Source organism: Pectinophora gossypiella, chromosome 18, assembly GCF_024362695.1.
Source record: "Pectinophora gossypiella chromosome 18, ilPecGoss1.1, whole genome shotgun sequence".
NCBI classification, from domain to species: domain Eukaryota; kingdom Metazoa; phylum Arthropoda; class Insecta; order Lepidoptera; family Gelechiidae; genus Pectinophora; species Pectinophora gossypiella.
Window position 1 is genome coordinate 9,426,130 of NC_065421.1, and position 24,015 is coordinate 9,450,144.

Genomic DNA, 24,015 nt, shown 5'->3' on the forward strand with positions numbered 1-24,015 from the left:
AGGCGGATCCAATTAGCCAGGCTTTAGAACAAAACCTGGAATCTAGGTCATATATAGTAGTCGATAATGAGCGAATGAACTGAACGTACCTAAGTACTTAATTTTAGGCAACGCACTGATACAAATCCAAATCAACATTCAAATATCAATAACATAAAATACAAAAACAGCAATTTCAATTTGTGGTTCTGACTGTAATATAAATTATGAGCGCTGATAATGTAATGAAATACAAGTCTATTTTTTTAAATGATAATATATTAGGTTATTGTTATTAGGCACAGAAGTAGGTAACTGCAAGTTGTATTCAGATAACTTGTAGATCTGTCTACCCCATTAGGAAACGTGGGCATGTGTTTATGTGTTTTGTTTATATATGTAGTTTCCTATTTACTAGTTATATTATTTACATACCGAACCCCGGTACCAAACATGCACCAAAGAGTTATTTACTTATCCACTAACACAGTTGGCTCCACCAATACAGACAGCGATATGGCTCACCACCTTTCACAATAGTTTAACAGGAAGCGCGGTGAGATGTGGGTATTTAGTGCATCTTGCGATGGATTTATCTCTGATTACCCCAATTGGAATATAGTCGTGATCTTATGTAATGTTATATTATCTATCTTGTTTCGTTTATCAGTGTGTATACAGAGTGTTAGTGACATCGTAAGGAAAACTTTAAAAGATGATGCAGACTATGATTCCGAGTTAATATCAAGTGGAATTTTCCATCGCAAAAGTATAGAATTGGAAATAATTAAAAACGGACTGAAAATTCCACTTGATATTAAGTCAGAATCATGGTCCGAATCACCCCCCTTAGTATTCATTACGATGTCACTAGCATGCTGTATATATGACCGTATTGTAGTTAATGAATTCTATACGTCTTCAACGTAGCGTATGTGTATCGTATTTGTATCAATGAGACAACTCAAATTGCCTTGTAGTATACAATTAGATTGATTGATTGAATATAGCATGTACTCGTGACTATCTACTACGTGATTTATAAGTAGATTTTGTTATTTCTATCTTCAACAATCGCGTCATTACGATATATCGATAATAAAACGAATCGGTTGTGAATTTCGGCCATTGAAAGTTCGACGGAATCCAATTATGAATGGCCAGTTCCCGCGAAATATTTAATGTATTTAAATTAAATTAAAACATACGTAACATCCATATTTTGTTTGCAATAATGTCACCAACCGCTGTTTCCTTTTCATCCGAGAAAATCCGTTTTGTTCGACGCTTTTAAAAGGTCCATCAAACATATATTTAATATAGGATATCTATGGTTTTCGTCTAGTGTTTGTGACGACATTGGTCCCTTTGAAGGGAAAACTATCTGTTAGAAGTAATTTCTTAAATTCAAGTAATTTGTGAGTACCAATGTCATCAACCCTGGCGTCAGGGTAACAATTGAGCTGTCAAAGGCCCCTGACACCAAACGACGAAACTATACTATAGTGTTAAAGAGGAAAGATAAAGATCTATCGCCTCCCTTGACCCAGCCGCGGAATCGTGGGTTTGATTCTAGGTCTGCTTAACAAATAAATTAGACAGTAACAAGCTAAGTGATCAATAAATCCAATAGCGGCAATTTACAGGATCAGGATCAAGCGATCCATTACACGCCATTAATCAAGGGATTACAAGTATCTGTTATTACATCTTATGTCCTTATAAGCTTCTCATAATAACCTTTATAAGACAAAGCCATAAATCTATTACTTAGTGACACTAGGCACTGTACAGTTCATTATTTCAAGACAGAGTTATGAAAAGTGGCTGCAAGTATAATACCAATTATGCGTTTAGATTTGACACATAGAGTTACGAGTGTATGTTTGTTATGAAGTCGTGTTACCGGCTCTTGTCACCCCGCGGTTGTCAAATTATGCAAAATGGCGTGTGAATATTCATTCCGCAACAAGGTCAAAGCCAATACTCCAGCCCCTCATTATTTCCACTCACGTGCACCTTTTTACCCAGGTCTAGGTATGTTTCTGATAGATTGCAAGTCCGTGAAGAATGGATAGTCGGTTATGTAATCGAACACTGTGTTAGTGTTAATTAAGACCAGACTTAATCTTTAACGCTTGTTGCACACAGAGGCGGGAAAAGAGAGAAGCGTCAATTTCTCGTCTGTCCACAAAATCCCGCGCCCGTCTCGCTTATGTATGCATCAAGTTTTAAAGTGAAATTCAGTTTCTAATCTCAATTTTGTATATGTTACAGGATGTACCCCAGCAAATGCCGCAGCAGATGAGACTCCACCCCAACTATCAACTGCTGGTGAATGCACAAAAGCAGGTCCCTATTAACAGGAACATCCCCCTCCCCGTCATTAACCTGCTCCAGGCTGTGCCTAACAAGCAAATCATACGCACTCCCGTCAACCAGGTGGTGACTCAGGAGCTCACGAAGAACGCCATGACTCCCCTCAGCCTGAACATAGGAAGTCCAATGTACTCCCTCCCGTCGAGTCCTAACACGAACTACAGCCCGGTCATGTCCCCAGCCCAAAGGGAGAGAGTACTCAGCCCGTACTCCACCCCTCAATCCTTGTCCCCAATTGGTAGGTACCAGAGAAGCCCAAGCAGCAGGCTTGTGTCGCCAGTCGGTATGATGCAGGGGTCAGACCCTTACCTGACGAACAAGATGCAGCCGAGCCCGCCCTTCCCGATGCAGACGAGCGACTTCCTTGACAGCAGCGTCTCCCTGACCTCGCCGGACTTCTGGACTGAACCGGAGCTCCAAGGCACCAACGATCTCCTCACTGCCTTCGATGACGTCAAACTTGTCTAGTGGCATGGAGCGTATGGCGCAAGAGTGATTTCTCCGTTTGTGCAAAGATAGGATATATTGCCTTCGCCAGGATACAAAGTACGCTTGTCTGGTAACATTCACATCTTCACACAAACATTCCATTTCAACAGATGTTTTATAGTAGCATCTATTTGTGAAAGAAATCACTCGAATGTGCGCAGGGTTGAAAAGGGTTGAACAATAAAAGCCAAAGGGATTCCGCGCGAATTTCACATAGTTCTGCGTACTCGTCTTGTTATGAACACTAAAACTTTTTACTGTTATACATGTTGCTGATGGATGTTATAAAGTTAAAGCTGCGTTTTACTGCGAGCACGTACCGCGGGATAGTATGAGAGATCACATTTCTAAACCAACGTGTAGGTCTTACGGTTCCTTGCAATATACGTAACTTCTGATAGACATTTAAAAAAAAAACTCTACAGGTCCCGTTGTTTGTTCTCTGAAACGCGGCACATTCTGTTGTAATTTAACTACAAATGTAAATACAATTCCGCCGGAGTCCCTGGTTGTAACGATGTGACTTAGCTTGGAAACGGATTGAGTTAAGAGTTTATATTTTAAGCAAATATTATCATATATACTTGTAATGTAATGTGGATGTAATATAGATTTATATAAGAATAAGGAGCGATGACGGATCATAAAAATGCAATTACAAAAAAAAATATAAATTGTTATATACACTTAAAAATTAATTGAAACTTGAAAAAATACGTTGTTGATACGTTGAATAGGTTTCTGGTTAGTATTAATAAAGTTTTGAAGAAAATTGGCGTATGGTTCACAAACAATTTGAATTCGACCAAATATTTCGATTCGATCCACAATTAATGATATGTTAAAGTATACGGTAAACTAAGCTATATTTTATATTTTATGATCAACATTATATACTCAGTTAGCAGTAAGGATAGTAAGTTTATAATTTTCACTGTTGCATCAGAAAGAGTTATATTTCATTGTATACGATCGCATTATCGTTTCATGTATATTTATCTGTTCATCCACTGCCATCAAAGTTCTTTATAATTTATGCAAGCAATGCGTAATGAAAAATGCATTTCTTGGTGTTTGTATACAGTTTTTGTTGCACACTCGAATAATTGTAAGTATTTATATTATTTTGACGTCTCTTTCCTTTTAAACTGTTTCATATATCGCTGTTTAGTGTGATTATAATACCTAATTAGGTTCTAAGAATGCACTGTATGTATTACAGGTTAAAATAATGCCTTTACGCGCCCGTACAGTTTAAGTACAATCTATAATTATCATTGCGAGTTCAAGTTTATTATTAACATGACATAATGCAATTATTATTTTCTAAATCTCGTTAGATTTTGTATTATTAAGTGATTATAATAATAAGTAATAATATGTTGGGATTGTTTTAATGATTTGACGTTGCAGAATATCTATGATCGATGAACACGGTTGGTACTACATGTAAGAAAGGTGTCCATTAGATGGGAATAGTATAACAGACTTCGACAGATAAATGAAGGCTACAAAAAATACTATAATATCGAAACTTATTCTTCTACTATTACTTAGCCCGGGCCTTTCCACTGACGCGGAGATGGGCGGAGAAGAGCGGAGATGTAAGGATTTGACCAATCACAGCGTTCGAGAGAGCGAAAAACGTAGACGCTCAGTGACTCTCCCTCACGGTGATTGGTCGATTCCTGCACATCTTCGCTCCTCTCTGCCCAGCTCCGCGTCAATGGAAACGCAGCCTAATGCCTTCTTTTTACTTAAAAGCCACGCTCTTGTCGTTGTGGCTACGCCATTTTACATTTATCTAATCGTCCCCCTAGCGTTATCCTGTGTTCACAGGGTCCGCTTACCTAAACTTCACCCCGGACACTTCATACAAACAACCTCGTTTTACACAGACACTACAGAGGTAAACCTAGCTCAGACGCTGGTGGGGAGCGGAGAGTTGCCGTTCTATACGTAGTATTATTCGTTATTCTATGCCTAAACTGAAGAATTGACAGGTCCGGTTTTTTACAGAAGCGACATTCATCTTTATCATTACATTTATCTTTATTTACTTCTATTAAATAACTGTAGTAAAAGAGAGGAAGGTAATGTTTGTATCTTCATTTAGGTACAGTGGTAGCCCAGTTGGTAGAACGCTTGCCTTATCTTTGAGGTTGCAGGTTCGAATTCAGCACAGGCCTAAACCAATGATTGTCGAATTTGTTTTCGAATTCATGTTTGGATCTAAATGATTATCACGTGCTCAGCGGTAAAGGAAAACATCGTGAGGAAACCCACATTCCCGAGAAATGCATTATCGGAGGTATGTGACCTTACCTGTATTGGGTTGGTTTTCCCTTCGCGGGTTGGAAGGTCAGACAGGCAGTCGCTTCTGTAAAAAACCGCACCTTGAAATCTTCAGGTTAGGTAAGCGGACCCTGTGAAAAACGGGATAATGCTAGGCAGGTGATGACAGTTGCCTTCAAATTCTTCAATTTTATGCCGAAAGCTTTTGTTTCACACGTTCCGCCTAAAACCGACATAGCATTTAGTGATGCATTGCGTAGCTGGTAGCTGTGAAGAGTCCTAAAGGTCGCTTTACCTCTATTCTACATGAGAAGGTGTTCATTAAACGTTATGTAGGTAAGGTATATCTAGAACGATGTTCAGTTGTTCACTATAATGTTTATAAAGCTAGTTTGATAAAATACAGTAACGTTTAAGTATACTTGCTGTCGAATATGTACCTACCTACCAATTTATAACCGGATTTTTAATAAAGACAGAATGTGGGTAATCGTAAAATATCAATTACCAACGCATCGATAAAGGTTTATATATGTAATTAAGTATAATAGACTAGTTTTGAGTTGTAAGTGTAAAACATACTGCCAATTTTCATGTTCATATCTAGCACGTATATGTTTGTTGAAAGTTATTGTAATTTTAAAGTCTAACGGTCCGCACTGTGCCATAGAAACTAATAAAACATTTATAAAGAATTAATTTTCAAAGTTATATTTTGACCTAATATTATCGCAATATTTTCTTTACCTGGTAACCCTTTAAATTGAAATGGAAAACTAAATTGTACATAAGAAATCAAATTGTTTTATATATTTAGAGATTAAATATCTGTCATGCAGCAAGATGTTTTATTTTATACTAGATCCCCGATAGGTCCTTATAGCAAGTAGTCACTTGCAAATAAACAGATGTTCAGCTTGACTACTACCTACCGAATAAGAATATTCGGCAGAACAAATAATATGCCGAATATAAATAAATGTTCATCTCTTCAAATGAGGCATCTCTGTAGCCTGATCGGATGTACACATAAAAAAAGAACAAATTGTAGCAACGGGTAACACAAAATAGTATACAAACGCCATCTGTTACTTCTTTTAGAATGCCTGTAGTTTGTAAACTAAGCCTGTACGTAGTTCTAAAACTTTCCAATAGGTGACGTAACAAAATTAGTTCCCTAAACTTTTCATAGATGGCAGTTTTGTGAAGCCCCCCATACACTTTGCTGTGCTTTAGTTGGCTTTAGTTGATAATTGTTATAACTAGGAAATAGGTAGATACTAGTATTATTTGAAAAATCTACATCATTCATGCACGAGTTCATATATATATACACGAATAAATGTGGAATAAATAATTGATCAATAGATTTTTCAATACTTTGAGGAAAAAAAACTCTCCCGTGAGGTGTGCGTCAAGCTAGCGGCCTCAAAAAAAAAATGGTCACGAAAAAATAATTTGACCATACCAAAAATAGTACTCTTATTGAAAAAAATAGTACCTGTTGTAAAAAAATTAGTACCATCACGGTTCTGGATTTATAGCCATGTTTTATTGCACTTGCTAGCTTGACGGTGAGCGAAATTTGGCGAGAGTTAACGACAAGGTCTTTCGCTTTGATTTAAACGCCAAAAAATAGTACCGAAATAGTACTCACCCCCTGCAAAATACCGAAAGTAGTACTTCAACGGTTCCAAAGTTATAAAGGCAGTTCTTTGATCCCGCTAGCTTGACGTTTTGAAAATACCTATTATCTGGGGAATGCTTGCATACTTCAGTTTGTAACTAATGTCAATAAACTCGTATGAAATAGTACTCCCTACCATCATAATTTGGACCTGATTCTCTTTGTAGAAATATGTCAAAAAGTCATTATAACCTATGTCATACATTTATCAAGACAAGTACAGTCGCGAACAAAATTATTACACATGGTCAAGAATGTTGTCAGATTTTAGTATTTTTCCCCTTTTTTGGGTAAAAATTGGTGAAGTGCCAGGGTTGTCAGATGAAAGTAATATCATTGTTGAAACTCTTTGAGTTATTCTACAAATACTGCAAATTGTTTATTAACAAACACTTCGATCCGTAACAAATTCAACATGAAGGTATAAATTATAAAATAAAACAGCAGATTAAAAATGTATTATGATGTATTAAAATCACAGATTGTTTTCGATAAGAACTAGACCCATGCAGCAATTTTCTATTAAAATTAGTGCATATGGGTGTATGCAATAGGAATTTTTTGTAATAGCAGCACTCTGAAGTGCAAAGAAATGGTAGGGTAGACCTCCAAAATGGCAATACTTACGAATAAATTGTGAGGTTATGTAATTGTCTACGTGACTGTATCAACAACAAATGTATGGCATAGGTTATGATGATTTTTTAACATTTCTACAAAGATAATCGGATCAAAATTATGATGGTAGGGAGTACTATTTCATACGAGTTTATTGACATTAGTTACAAACTGAAGTATGCAAGCATTCCCCAGATAATAGGTATTTTCAAAACGTCAAGCTAGCGGGATCAAAGAACTGCCTTTATAACTTTGGAACCGTTGAAGTACTACTTTCGGTATTTTGCAGGGGGTGAGTACTATTTCGGTACTATTTTTTGGCGTTTAAATCAAAGCGAAAGACCTTGTCGTTAACTCTCGCCAAATTTCGCTCACCGTCAAGCTAGCAAGTGCAATAAAACATGGCTATAAATCCAGAACCGTGATGGTACTAATTTTTTTACAACAGGTACTATTTTTTTCAATAAGAGTACTATTTTTTGGTATGGTCAAATTATTTTTTCGTGCCCATTTTTTTTTTGAGGCCGCTAGCTTGACGCACACCCCGTGAGTGGGGGTCTTGCTTTCTATAATAAGAAACGTCAAACTAGGTAGTACCTAACGTCAAACAAAACTTCAAATTGTCAAGTAACGTCATTCGCTCGACTGGTTTGTTCAGTTCGACGACGGCATAAATAATTACGAAGTCGTGATACGTGTTTGTTTTGTTGTTTACATTTAAGATTTCCATTAAAATGAGATAATCACTATCTGTTTGCGTGAAACAAAGTGCGACAGTGTATTATAGAGGTGTGTGTATCGATGGCTTCGTCACCGAAATCTACGAACGGCAATGCGCCTAATAACAACGGCAACGGTCCCCTAGGGAAGCGGAAGAGGTCTCGCTCAAACAAGGGATCCTACCTGTCGAAATGGCTGGACAAAACCATGCAGCACATTCAGGAGGCGACCCCAAGTATGGACACGTATGACACCTATATTCCGAGTATGAATTGGCCGAATACTTCGCAGTTCGCTCCGGGCTACGATCCTTGCAGGTACAATATGTACGGATGCACGCCTGAGCCAATGTCGCTGCCCACACTGCCGACGTACTACAATGGCAATCACATGTACAACCCTGACTACCGCTACATGCAGCACAAAAGTGTTCAAGTACAGCGGCCGCGGCGGAGGCGGAGCGAGCATAAGGCTGAGGAAGTGCACAGTACTCCGAACGCCACTCCCAACGGTACCCTCAGCTATTTGCAACCAAAGAATTTCACAGATAACCAGGATTATGCGAGTCTGCCGCCAATAGTTACGTCAGTAGGTGACACAAACTCCAATAGTGATGTGAATACTAATGAGAAGGATGATGGTAGCAACAATCGGCGGTACAGTGACCCGTGTGTGAGAGGTCTGCCTGATGTAGCCCGGCCTACTAATGGAGAAGTGGACTCTGCATCGGATTCTGGTTCTGATCTCTCTGGGAGTCAAGTTGGCAGTCGCCTGCTGACTTGCCTTCTAGACCAAATAGCTTCACTTAAAATGGCAAATGAAAGACTGAATAAAGAGCTGATGGATACAAGAGGTAAGTGTTTTATAAAACATCTATTTAAAGTTAGTAATAAATGTTTATTGAGAACTATCTTGGCCATAAGTTTCTTATCTGATCAGATAAGATGTATTACATAACCAAGGATATTGTTACTTTGTAATAACCTTGAGAAAAACTGCTTTTAAAAATATTTTTTATTTTAAAAATTATAATATGTTATGCAGTTAAGATATGTCATCCAGTCTTGAATGTGTTGCTATGCATGTTTAATGAACCTACGCTGGCCTAACAGGGAATTAGAACATATGAAGATGTACCTAAATGTAATAGGTATAAGGAAGTAATTGCTGCATGAGTAATAAGGCCACCTGTTGTGCCTTTCTGTATCTGTTGTCCTTATTTTTGTATTTTGTGTCTATTGTAGTCAATAAAGTATTTTATCTATTTAAATTACCAGAATGAACTAAATTGCATACTAAGTACTAGTACATTATCCATTAAAATCCTATAAGTATCACATAAATAAAATTGGTAACATTTGCTTCATACTTGCATACTGACCAGTAGATTTAGTAGATTATTACAATAAAATAGAAATCTAATGCAGTCACACACAACCCACACTAGATAAGACCCTAACCACACAAATCACACCCACAAAGTCTCTTTATTATGTGAGTCAAGGCAAACCAAATGTTTTTACAATCCCACATATTTTTACCAAGACTAATGGTCATACTTACCTACTAGAGTTCTATTGTCACCGTTTTAAATAGAAGATTTGCATTTTTGTGCAGTTTGTCACCTATAATAAGATGTATGTTGGCCAATAGAAACAAGGCTGTCAAATCATAATACATTGAGTTTCTTTTTCTACTTTATGGTACCCATTTTTAAAAGAGGTACGGACCATATCTGTAAATGCTTCTTTTGTCGTAATTTATGTGGAGCTCATGCTACATTTTATAAATTGAAGGAAAATTTAATATAAAATATTGTTAGAATTAGAATCTAAGTCACCGACCCACCCACCACATTGAGACATTTCAATGTCACCTTTAACATTTACTGTGAAGTCCTTGTGGCGGGTGTGGATGGTTTTGACGCTGTCTGGCGCAAAAAAACCGCATCCCTGCTGAACAGAATGCGAGTCAACAGCAATGGAATCCTGGCTGCAATTGCTAATAGGTGTGACAGCCCTCTCATATTGGACCTCATAAAGCATGTCAAATCCCCTCTAGTTATAAGGTACTAACATAAGTTAAGTGAATTGTACTAACAAATAAATGGATCTATGTTGTCTTTAATAAATAAATACATTATTATTATTATTATTAAACTATTATCACTCTGTAGTTACATTGTTAAACATAGAGATTCACTAAAAAGAGAGAACAAAAACTAAAAACGAGACAACAAATAGGTATATAAACTATTATGAGCACCGACAAAGATAGCTACATAAAAGCACCTATGTAATTGTTAAAGAATTTTGTGTGACAAATTTACTTTAAAAAATTTATGGTAGCATGTTTGGAGAATGTGGAAACCCAGCTTGGGGTCCAAACCACTGAATTCAACTATGAGTTTGTCTGTTTGTTTACATGTTTTCCAAGATTTGTGCCCGGTTTATAGGCTATCGCCCTAGTGCATTGGACTTAAACATAGCTATCACCGAGTGCGTGTATAATACACACCTGTACCTTCGAGGATATAGGAGTGATAGTATGTTATATATAGATAAGTTTATTATTCTTCCAGCGGAGTTGGACGCATTCAGGCAGCAGACCATTTTCCACAAAGGCTCGAGCTCAAGTATTGGGGCCACACCCAACCATTCTCCACTAAACAGCAATGGTAAGTATTCCTTAGAATTTGATGCTAAGTTCTATGGACACCATCTAATTCTAAGTTATACCTGTCACTTTCTTATCCGCCGAAAAGGAAAGGGGCGGCTAATCGACAGACAGAAATCTAAAACTACAAACGGTTTGCATACCAGCGAGATACCTATTCGATTCACCTGGGTTATACATTCATTCATTTTTTTTTTTAATTAACGGCTGTCAATCATCCGTCCCTTTCCTTTTCGGTGGTATAACTTAAAATAAAATTAGGAGGCGTCTGTAGGAATCGGGGCCTTTATAATAAATACCTAGTACCATATAATAATAGTTCAAATATAATTATGATGCAATAGTATTATGATGATTATGATCTTAAACACACACCTACTATTATGATTCAGAATCTTCATTGTATTAAATAAAAATACTTGCGTGGTGTGCATACAGTATACAGTATTTCATTTTAAATTAAAGCACTGATTGAATAGATTTTTAGGTAAATAAGAACTAAAATTAAATACTAAATAGACCCGTTTGTCCCCCGAAGGGTATAAAACGGATATTTAGGTTTCAGTCGTAGCTTGAACCACATTGAAGATTTACACTTTGACATTCGTTCGTATTTCATTCATTTCTAACGTCTTTTGCATAGTTCAACAATGGGAGTGAGTAGTTCGGAGCTAGATACTAAATTACAATTACCTAATTAATTATGGAGAATGCTACACCGACACGAGCGTGGCTCTTAAATCAATGATGATGGTGATAATAATGCATGCATCTAGGATCATCTTAAACCCCATCTCTTGAAATCTGTGTATCACTAACTCGATTATGATTCGTATATTTTTCATCAATACTACTTTATACCTCTATTGTTTACATTCCATCTACACTCACAAATTAAATTACATACAATGCGAATACCAGTTTGTATGTTCCATATTTATGAGCTTGTAATAACTAGGCGTCGTCAGAAGTCATCGTTAACGCCAACCAGTATGTTTTCTCTACCGGTTGCGCTTGCGCATATCGTGCCTTTTTTCGCTTTTCCCGCTGCCTAGCTTTAGTAGAGCGCGCTAACAGCTCAAACGCGATGCAGTCCGTTTTACTTATCAACTTTTTTAATACTTATCTTATAAAGAAAACAATTATGTTATCGTCAGAATGATATAAAAGAAAGTTATCTCACAAAAAGTGACAGCATGCTTTGACAGAGTAGTCGAAGCCGTTTAAAGTAAAAACTATACGTATTGTGTTCTACTTCTTTTATAATAGTCACTTTTTACATCCGAAACTGACAGTATGACGAACGCATTACTTCTGGAACGTTCGTTACGTTTTATTTTTAGTCAAAATGTTGTACGCTGTTAGTGTTGTAAAATCAATGAGACATAGTTCATCATGGAGTCACGCGAGCGAAACCAGAGCTAATCTAGAGTAGATGTTGCAGTGCAGATAACTTGTACAGACAATGCCCAGTTTTTGCACATCTCATTCATTTATGCGAAAACGGAAGTCGGCGTATGCGATTGACGGATTAACTGTATATATTGTTGCACATACCTCATGCAAACAATACACTCACTTTCTCATCTAATATTGGAATGGAGAGATCTATAACACAAAAAGAAATAAATTATAATACTTACCGGAAAAAATTACCTACACGTATGACCCCAACCCATCGCCAAAATACCTCGACGCGTTTAATGTTAAAAATAGCCTCCGCGGTCCAGTGGTTGAGCCTTGGGCTCCCGATCCGGAGGTCCCGGGTTCGAATCCCAGTGGGGACATATCACAAAAATCACTTTGTGATCCCTAGTTTGGTTAGGACATTACAAGCTGATCACCTGATTGTCCAAAAAGTAAGATGATCAATGCTTCGGAAGGCACGTTAAGCCCTTGGTCCCGGTTGCTACTTACGTAAGTAAGTAGTCGTTACACAAGTCGCGTCTGGGGCCTTTGGCGGCTCAATAATAACCCTGACACCAGGGTTGATGGGGTTGGTATTCCACCTCACCACCCACACGATAGAAGAAGTCTGGGAATACCGCTGTAATACAACAGTAGGACAGAGAGGAAAACTTTTCCAAGATACGTTCCCCAAAACCAATACAGATGGCGTTGTACAGATTTAACGTGACAATTACCTATTTTCTCAGTGCTCGGGTAGCGGATACATTATATAAAAATAATTGTTGCTTGATATTTGGATCAGATTATGTATAGATGTATGTTGCTTCTCTTTCTTATCTTACTTAGCCTATTTGATCCCACTGCTGGGCAAAGACCTCCCCTAGATTTTCCACTCCTCTCGACTTTGCGCGATCTCCGGCCAATCCCTCCGATAAGCATTGATATCGTCACACCATCTTTTACGCGGTCTTCCTCGACTTCTATGCCCGCCCTGAGGTATTCAGTGAGTAACGACCCGTGCCCATCGCTCCGGAAGCATCCGACTTGCTTCTCTTTATTTTGTTCAAAATAATAATGGATGGAAGATGTATTGTGCCTAGGTGTAATAACAAGGGTCATCATTTATACCCCAAAAACAAAGATAATATGAGCATATGGCTGTTATCCATGGAATTAGAAGGTTAAACGAAGGCAACCCTGTACAGCGCCATCTGTATTTTTTGGGGAACGAAGCCTGGAAAGTCCCTCATTGAAATAGAAAAATTGCAACTGGCAACATCGTTTTTATACAACTAATAGTCTAAATTATAGGTGTATGAATTATCTTTGAACGTGGGATGGTAATTTTTATGCTTCCATTTTTAAAAGATACGTAGATTATTATAGACGTTCATTACGACAGACGCTGTCGTCCTGTGGTACACCGGCTTGCTTCTCAATCGGGGAGCGCCAGTTCGAATCCCGGTACCAGACATGCACCAATGAGTTATTAATTTAGCTTAAGTGTAGTTTTCAACAGCCTCCGTGGTCTAGTGGTAAGAGCGTTAGGCTCACGATCTGGAGGTCCGGGTTCGATTCCCGATGGGGACATTGTCGAAATCACTTTGTGAGACTGTCCTTTGTTTGGTAAGGACTTTTCAGCCTTGAATCACCTGATTGTCCGAAAAAGTAAGATGATTCCGTGCTTCGGAGGGCACGTTAAGCCGTTGGTCCCGGCTATTAGCCGTAAAAACACCTCCACCAACCCGCATTGGAGCAGCGTGGTGGAGTATGCTCCATACCCCCTCCGGTCGCTTGAGGGGAGGCCTGTGCCCAGCAGTGGGACGTATGTAGGCAGTTTATGTTTATGTTTAAGTGTAGTTTTCACTAACACGGCTCGACCATTACAGACAGCGATATGGCTCACCTTTCACATTGGTCTAATAGAAAGCTCGATGAAGTGTGGGTACTTAGTGCATCTTGCGATAGATGTACCTCTAACTCTAACCCAATTGGGATATAGTCGTGAGCTTGTATTATGTTATATTCATTAAGACAGTTGCCTAACTAACTTAACACCTTTACTTTATCTTTGTAACTTTACTACTAAACTCTAAAACAGACAAATATATCATCCTATACTCATCCTAACCCATTTAGTAGACAACAAGTAGCCAACAATAGAAAAATGACATAAAAAGTAAGAATTATCGCTCATTGTGAATTGAGCTTTAGAGATGGTCTGGTGACCGAGAAATCAGTAATGTTAGTTTTGCTGCATCATGGCCAGTGATGTAATATTGAGATTGTGAGGGAATATTTCCACTTTGGAAACGTTCCCGGCAGTACAAAGGCGCAAAATAATACATAATAGCATAATAATACATAATAGTATATACACACACATACAGTATAATACTAGTACATAATATACAGAATTATTAATTTATTTTTCTTATTATTTTCTTTTTCCTCAAATACTTTATATTACGGTTTAGGTACGTAATTATGTGCTCAGACTTTAGAGCCCAGTTCTTTATGTTTTACTGTTTTTTGATTCCCCAACCGGCTGCAGCTGAAAATCAGCGTCATAGTCTAGCTACAGCTAGGCCGTGACATTTGCTGAGCTGAAGCCGTTTCGGCACTATGTATAATTATTATTATTTTTTGTTAATTAGTGTTAAGTATGCCGAATAAATATATTCTTTCTTTCTTCTTTCTTTCTTTCTCAAAAGTTGTGTAAAAAGAACTATATTACCTAACTATTAGGGTAATAAGGAGAACAATTTGAAAAAGAAGAGCAGCCAGTGTTTACTATTAAAGATTTTTTACAAGAGGAAGATTCCCACTTCGGGAATATTCTCGGGAACGGCACATAACTGATCATGGCGGGTTCCTCAACTTAATGGTACCTTTAGACTTTCAGTTCTGGAAATTGGCTAGACCTTCCGTAATTTCCGTAAATGTGCTGTTTCGTCAGTTACAGAGTTTTTGCCGAAATGAAACCGTTTTAATGGGGTTGGTTTGTGCACACAGACAGACATATACATAGTGTTGTATAGAAACAATAGGTGTCGGGGAATAGCGACCAGCTCACCGAAAACTGGCTTACTGTGTAGAAACAGATCACCCACGGTGTATATTGACACTTCGACAGCCTATATTCACTTTGACAACCTATATTGACACTTTGGCAGCCGAAAACTATGAGTTTTCAAATCTTCGTAGTCTTCTTCTTATCGTGTGGGTTGTGAGGTGTAATACCAACCTCATCAGCCCTGATGTCAGGGTTATTATTGAGCCGCCAAATGCCCCATGACTTATGTAACGACTACGTACATACATCAGTAAGTAGTAACCGGGACCAACGGCTTAACGTGCCTTCCGAAGCACGGATCATCTTACTTTCGGACAATTAGATGATCAACCTGTAATGTCCTAACTCTTCGTATTTACTCGTTTGTGATGTCATCGGTTTGATTATTTTCGTCTTATATGTACCTTATTATTTTATGTATATGATTCATTCATTATTTTTCTCGCTTTCATTGACACACTCAAAATATATTTCTATAAGAACGTGAAAACGAATTCTTTGCTCGTCTTTGTAAGCAATGACGTATGCCAAATATTTGGCGCAATTGTATCATTTGGCTGCAGTGAAATAAAAGTTTAGAAAGCATACTTACGAGGGGAGGTCAAAAAGTTCGCGGAATGAGGGGGAAGGGGGTCGAAATTAAACACGAAACTATTTTTCCTTTTCAATATATTCTCCCTTAACCTTAACACATTTTCCGGATCTATCAAATAATTTGTTAACCAACCCCATCATAAAAAAAAGATTTCTCTTTGCTGTCAAAATAGGCCGAAATTGCAGACTTGACTTCTTCATCATCGCCAAATTTTCGTCCACGCAGTTCCTTTTTCATTTTTGGGAACAAATAATAATCGCTGGGGGCCAAGTCTGGACTGTAAGGCGGGTGGTTTAATTTTTCGAACGCGCATCGGTGAATGGCAGCCGTCGCAACATGGCACGTGTGGACGGGTGCGTTGTCGTGCAAAAGGAGCACACCTCTTGACAGCTTTCCTCTTCTTTTTTCCTTGATAGCCTCTTTCAATCTATCCAGTAAAGAAGCGTATTAATGTCCCGTTATAGTCACACCACGATCTTTATAATCAATCAGCAAAATACCTTCTGTATCCCAAAAAATAGTGGCCATGATCTTTCCGGCCGATTGTGACACCTTAAACTTCTTTGGAGGAGGTGTGCCTTTTTTATGCCACTGCATCGACTCTTGCTTCGACTCAGGTTCATAGTGGTGAACCCAGGTTTCATCTCCAGTAACAATCCGGGCCATAACTTCTTCCTTATTCTCTCCACAGAGCTCTAAAAACTGGCGAGAACACTCGACACGCTCGCTTTTTTGAAGTGGCGTGAGCATTCTTGGAACCCATCTTGCGCTGACCTTAGTCATCCCAAGATGTTGATGTAGGATATTTAAAATACTTGTTTCGGATACACCGACCATTGCTGCAAGCTGCTTCTTCTTCAAGCGGGTATCTTCTAATACAAGTTTCTCTACTTTTTCGATGATTTCCGGTGTGGTGGCCTCAATGGGCCGTCCGGAGCGGGGGTCATCTTCAATCGACTCTCTTCCTTGCTTGAAAAGACTATGCCACTTGTAAACCATGGTTTTACCAGGGGCAGAGTCCGCGTAAACTGCTAACAGCTCTTGAAAAATCGTCTGAGCGGATTTTCCTTGCTTGGTGAGGAACTTAATGACGGCGCGGTGTTCAATTTTCTCCATATTCGCTGAGTTCTTCCCGATTCACTTGTTTGCTGGTCGATAGTTCAAACGTTAATGACCCGATTTGCTTCAAACTTGGTACATATACTGTTAATGAGGTGTGCAACTAGCGGCTACCTGTACGAGCAAACCAACCCCCTCCAACCCCTCCATCCAATGATATTTCGTTCGAAATGGCCGTTACGAGAATATCAACGCCAGACCGCTGTCAAAATGCAGTATTGTCAAATTGCGTAAGAGCCTTTCTGAAAAATCACACTTGATGAACGTAACTTCGATTTCTATCATTCCTGCTACAAATAGCACCATACATTTTTACCTGGATTAAAACTAGCATATCTATTTTGAGGGTTTGTTATTTAAAATCACATCTAAATAGGCGCTCATGTGCTTTTAAGGCGACGATTATCTACGTGTTGTTGAAGTATTCAGCGTTGATTAATAGACAAGGTTCGGTCTGGCACATAGATGACGAGTCCTTCTTTCCTCTTCATTGATCGACAGGCAGGCGTTAAGCCGTTGGTCCCGGTTACTACTTAGTAGTGCGAGTAATACATGAGCCTTTGGCGGCTCAATAATTACCCTGACACCAGGGTTGATGAGGTTGATAATTCACACTCAGAATGTCTTCTTCTATATATATATGGCATGTCCGCTTTAAATTGCCTTTCGTAGTAGTATAAGTTAGTTTTTTCCACGGCTATTTTTGCCTTATCTGTTTACGTCTATAGCGTTTCAATCATCATGAAAGAAAGGCCTGCCATGCCTGCTCTGGGGATCTCAAAAGGCCACATTGAAGCGATTCATCTGAACAATGCAAATTGATATTTGCGCATATGAAAGTGTTCGCAATCAACACATACCCTGATCTATTATAATTTGGGGTCGCTCCAATATGATACAGGTAACTAGTTAATAGCTACCTGCTTCACGCTATGAATCCTCCTTGGAGTCTGCTGGGTACCCTGCCACCAACTGGTGGTGAAGTCATCATGTTCAGATAGCAGGTTACCCCACATCGATGGTTGAGGATAAAGATCGAGGTCCCCCTTACATAGCCCGTTACCCATCAATCATCATCAAAATGGCAGGAGGAAGTAAGTATCTGACCTTGTGATGGTAGTCGATTCCCCAGTTTTGAAGGTCTTACTGATTACCTGTCAGGGCGATTAATATAGAGGTGATCGATTAAGAACACGTTTTTGAAGGAAATATAGAAATTCTGTAGTTAACAGTTTTCGTATCGAGCCGTGGTAGCCCAGTTGGTAGAACGCTTGCTTCTTTGAGGTCGCAGCTTCGATTCCAGCGCAGGCCTAAACCAATGATGTCAAATTTGTTTTCGAATCCATGTTTGGGTCATAAATTATTATCACGTGCCCAGCAACGAAGGAAAACATCGTGCGAAAACTCACATTCCCGAGAAATGCATTTCGAAGGTATGTGACCTAACATGTATTGCTGATTTTCCCTTTGCGGGTTAGAAGGTCAGACAGGCAGTCGCTTCTGTAAGAAAACCGGACCTGTAAAATCTTCAGGTTAGGTAAGCGGACCCTGTGAAAAACGGGATAATGATAGGATGATGAATAGTTTTTGAATTGAATCTTATAATAAAAGCAAGATCAATAACAGGGGAGCATACAAACCGAAGTAATAGTATTATTTGAATGGTCACTCTTGGCTAATGTCCAGTTGTCAGTCGCTCTGTCTGCGTATGTACACATACATACATACAGTCATACATTCATACATGAAGACGGACGCAAGTCTATTATCCGCACGCGTATTGACAATTGTTAATACAATAATGAAACCTATATCAATAAGTGAAAGAATGGTGGTGGTGAGTGAATGGGATGAAATGGTGGTGGAATGGTCTTGCATTAAAAATAAACATTTTATTATTTTATTACTGACGGCCTCTGTGGCACATCCATCCAGTGGTTGAGCGTTGGCTCACGATCCGGAGGCCCCAGGTGCGCATCCCGGTGGAGACGTATCACAAAAATCACTTTGTGATCCCTAGTTTGGTTGGGACATTACAGGCAACAACCTACCTACCTGACCTTACCTGATTGTCCGAAAGTAAGATGATCCGTGCTACGGAAGGCACGTTAAGCCGTTGGTGCCGGTTACTATTTACTGATGTAAGTGAGTAATCGTTACATGAGCAATGTCAGGGGCCTTTGGCGGCTCAATCCCCTGACACCAGGGCTGATATTCCACTTCACGACCCACACGATAAGAAGAAGATTATTTTACTCTATTTTATTCCACAGACGTCTCGTAAACTTGTTCAGGACCATTTTTACAAAATACCTTAAGCCAAATTGTTATTCAAGCGATGTGCTTAGCATCGCACAGAATTTAGTTTTCTTTCAGAGCCAATAGAACTTTACTTATTTCCCAAAGAAAACCTATCGAAGTATTGGCAATGTTTCTAAACTGGGTCTACTGGGGAAATTGCGTGGTATCGTGACCCACTAGGCATTGGTAGACAGATATTATACCGCACGCGCTCACCCCGAAGTTTTTACTTCGTCTTTTTATAGACAGAAATAGGGTTGAGTTAATAGCGTTCGCATTACTGTGAACAGTCACGGAATGCGGGTTTTTGCGAATCGGAATAACTTTGTTTACCTTAAAGGACTTTTATGTAAGTAACAATCAACATATTTGAAGTTCTTCATTCTGTGTATGTCTATGTCTTGTTCCATACAAGATTTAGGCATTAGAATAAAGAATAGTAGAACAGTAAATCTCCGTACGCACCAAGTTATTTTGTCTATAATGGTCGAGCTGTGTTAGTGAATAACTTATTGGTGTTTTAAGTTCACAAAACATCATCATCAGCCCATTAACGTCCCCACCCAAGTAGCAATCAAGAATTGTGATTAAGTCATATATGTCTAAACTTTAGCTAAAGTGAGATTTATCCAAGTCAAATAGGACTTATTAGGACTTCATAAATTCATTTCCTTCTTTAATACTATATATAAATATAGTTTTCAACAAATCCTACTTTAGATAATTTAGAATACACAAAACCAAGTTAAGTATTCACAAAACTATTTAGTCTTATCTCAGCCTACTGTTAAGTCTACAAGTATTCTTTTACTTTACTCAGATTATTTGAAGGCTCACTTAACACTAAATTGATTTAGTGAAGTATCAGTTTAGTCTTGTAAAGTAAAAATTGATTGCCTAGATATACTTAAGGCAATTTTTATTATTTGTTGCTCCTATACAAAACTGTTTTATTCGTTTTTGACTACAATAAGTAAAACATAAGAAAAGTCTATTCAATGGACGATAAAATCGAAATAGAAGCAAGCAGAAAGATGGATGACGTCCAAATAATAAAAGGATCTGGTGGTTTTCGAAGGCAGAATATTAAATACAGAAAATTAACCTGTGATAATGCACATCCCACTGTTTTTGTTAGCGATGCGATATCTTCTTCATTGCCATCATTTTTTTTATATCGATTGGTATAACACATTTTTTTTGGCAAAAAAATCTTAAGTTCCTGTTTTTCAAATCCGATCCAGCGTGTGGCGGCCCAGGTAGCTACGTCTCGCACAAATCTTCTCAAAAATGACTAAGCTAGTCTAACCTAGTCTAAGCGCACGGCAACACTACACCATGAAAAATGGAGTTTTATATTAAAACCTGCTAAGTTCAAATATAAAATTAGGTACCTATTAGTCTAATAACAAATAAATCCAATCAAAAACATAAATGTGAAATGAGAGCCAAGTTCAATATTATGATAAATGCTTTGGTTGTTGACTTCAACGACAAAAGAAGTGAGATCTAAATGGGTGCCAAGTTCAATGGTCAGTCCTGAAATTTATTTATAAGTAACAGTATAACATATCATATCTTCTTATAACATAAGATAATATATTGTAGCCTAAGGTCTGTCTTATTATAGGTATATAGGTACATATCCTCGTAACGCGTGGGTCCTTTTAAAAGGACAAATTCAAAACTAAAAGTCGACTTTATAGATATAAAACATTTGAATACCTATTAAACTCGTTTAAGATTCACGTTAAGTTAAAAAAAAATATGCCAGTAAAATGGATGAGAGTTGTGTTGTATCGTGGGCGAAAAGCTGACAACCTATCACCGCTAAACACATGTTCCAACTTGCTTACCTACCCTTAAAGTACTTGTCGAATGTGGCATCAAGTGGTTTTATGATCACTTAGTGCTCTGCCTACCCCGAATATAGGCGTGATTGTATGTTATGTTAAGTTAATCTACGTACCTACCACAAAAAGAGGCTATCATGAGTTTTGATTACTTACTAATTCTTACATCTATAGTTAGATACAGGCACTAATTAGGTATTTATGTTAAGCGTTCATGATAGAATCTAATTATTAAAAAGTTGCCAGTTTTTTTATTTTTCCTTTATATTCATCTAATTACCTATCTGCATACCAAATTTTAACTCTAGGTCATCTGGAACTGGGTAAGAGTTTTGATCTATAGGTCAGTCAGTCAGTCAGTCAATGATAAAAATGAGGATTTTAGGATAAGCTTATGAAATTTAGAACACTTATATGTATCTCACAAGTCTCAATATATGAGCCAAATTTGATACGTTTATGTGAAATAGTTTTTGATTTATGAGGGGGTCAAAAATATTACACACGGTGCGGCTCGCCAGTTCTATTTCTTGAACTTGGCTTGACACGCTACCGCGTGTCTAGATACTTTTCTTTCTTCTTTCATTCTTTCTTTTAATAATTTTAAAATGTACCTATTTTTAACTAAGCTTTATTCACAATCATAAACAAAACATATCTATTTTAAGTTTTGTGTATGGTTAAATGCATTTAAAGTGGGCATTAGATTCGATTCCTTTATTGTTTTAGCTTGATAAAGACATCGGGAATTTGGCCGCCTTTTTTAACAATAATGTTTTTGGTGGGATTAGAAACTACCGCGCACACACACGACGTTAATCAAATTGCAAGGGTTCTTCGTATATACAATATTCAACGGATACTCGTAAATTTTTACAATGATCACATTATTTCCGTTGGCAATTAGAAGCGCGGTGATCGTACCTACTTTGCGTCAGCGAACCATGTAGGTACCTATGAGAATGTATGCGCGGAGACTCATTAGCAAATTGAGTTTATGTTTGTTAGTTCCAATTGTGATAAATATTAAATAATTAAGTAGATCACATTCCTATCCAAGTAAGAACTCAGCATAACAATATTTTTTTATCTTCCACGAGTCGAAAAACTTACCTCTCAAACAAACATACTTTCCATAGGTTTTAAGCTTGTTCGATTTTAATTGTTACTTGTTACATAGATGATTCTGGCACAGAATAAACAAACATGATTTTACGACATTACTTTACTAAATCAAAATAGAGGATCACTTTAGATATAAGAGTTTTAAGTAGGAATTCACTAAATACTTTTTGTCTTAAGTTGGTATACTCCTAGACAATTGAAGTAAAATTTATCTTAACTAGTACTTGATGAAGTGCAACTTGACTTTACTTTTCTAAACTGATTCTTACGAAATCAATTGTTTCTAAAGTCTTACTTCATTTAGAAAAATATTACTTAACGCCATTTTGCAATTACAGTAAGAAAACATGTAATATTTTTTTGACAATATTATCGTCAAAAACTGAAGTAAATTGATATATATTTCTGTTGTAGTAACAATTACTACGTTCAGCTGTCACATATTAATAGAAAATGAATTTCTCTATACTATATGTCACCATTTTTTTTATTTGCTGAATAATCAATCCAAATTTTATTATTATTTTTCTGGTATATTAAAGGCCCTTCTGTTTTTTAACACTTTCTATCGATTTTACACGAGAAACAATCATGCGTTTATAATTTCCTGTATGTGAAACGGCAGAATAACCTTTTGTTAAAACAACTTAACAAATATTTTAGACACCATTTTCTTACAGACTTCATTTCTTGTGTTAATGTAAATGTTCGCCATTATATTCTAAAATAAAGACGCGTGAAGTAAAAATCGTTTTAGTATGACCTGAAGTTTTACTTCGTTAAGTTACAATTGACTCAGTGCAATTCAATCCTATAGTCTAAACTAAGTATTGTAGATATCTTTAAGTATACATTCTTGGTATTAAGTGATACTACAAGAATTCTAAGTTTAGAATACGCAAGAACATTGTCTAAAGTAGGGTTTAAGTCTGACTTAGCGTTGTCTTAAGTCTGTCTTGTATAAGAGTTAAAGTATGTGCCCACTTTTACTAAACTGTGTCTTCAAGATATCTTGAGGGATATCTTTGAGACCTATAAGACTTATCCAAGACAAGGGTTTGATTTAGTCTACTTGCCTTCAAGATATCTACAATTCTCTTTTAAGACAATCGGTTGCTACTTGGGCACTGCTGGGGCACGGGCCTTCCCTATGGATGGATAGGGAGATCGGGCCTTAAACCATCACGCAGGCCCAGTGCGGATTGATGGTTATTAACGACTGCTAACGCAGCCGGGACCAACGGCTTAACGTGCCTTCCGAAGCACGGCGGAGCTCGAGAGGAAAACTTTTTTTTTGTGGTCACCCATCCTATGACCGGCCTTTGCGAAAGTTGCTTAACTTCAACAATCGCAGACCGAGCGCGTTTACCGCTGCGCCACCGAGCTCCTCAACACATAACACAAAACATAACACAACATAATCTCACGATTGTGTCCCATTTGGAGTACTTAGAGCATAAAATAAGGAATAATACTATGGCAACTCCCCCCCCCCCCCCCCGGCCCCTCGCTTCCCCTCGAACATAGTGTAGATTTGAATCGTATGATGTCAGACGTTACACACACAGATGCGCGTATACGATAATGTCAATGTGTAGTGTCTGTGTAAATCGAGGTTGTTTGTATGAACGAGGGGTGCGCTCAGAGGTAGGTACATCCACCGCAAGATGTACTGATTACCCGCACCTCACCG

General features: G+C 37.9%; 2 protein-coding genes across 7 annotated transcripts in view; both read left to right on the forward strand.

Annotated features, from left to right (window-relative positions):
- The window catches only part of LOC126375122 (hypoxia-inducible factor 1-alpha), a 118,530-nt gene extending 112,550 nt beyond the window's left edge, over positions 1–5,980 (forward strand). For all 3 annotated transcript variants that reach the window (XM_050021968.1, XM_050021966.1, XM_050021967.1), the window contains exon 12: positions 2,257–5,980. In XM_050021968.1, the coding sequence (XP_049877925.1) occupies positions 2,257–2,826 (570 nt within the window). In that variant the 3' untranslated portion in view covers positions 2,827–5,980. The remainder of the gene's footprint in view (positions 1–2,256) is intronic.
- Positions 5,981–8,090: 2,110 nt separating this feature from the next.
- The window catches only part of LOC126375135 (uncharacterized), a 38,884-nt gene continuing 22,959 nt past the window's right edge, over positions 8,091–24,015 (forward strand). For all 4 annotated transcript variants that reach the window (XM_050021983.1, XM_050021986.1, XM_050021984.1 and 1 more), the window contains exons 1-2: positions 8,091–9,020; positions 10,749–10,844. In XM_050021983.1, coding sequence (XP_049877940.1) covers positions 8,249–9,020; positions 10,749–10,844 — 868 coding nt within the window. In that variant the 5' untranslated portion in view covers positions 8,091–8,248. The remainder of the gene's footprint in view (positions 9,021–10,748; positions 10,845–24,015) is intronic.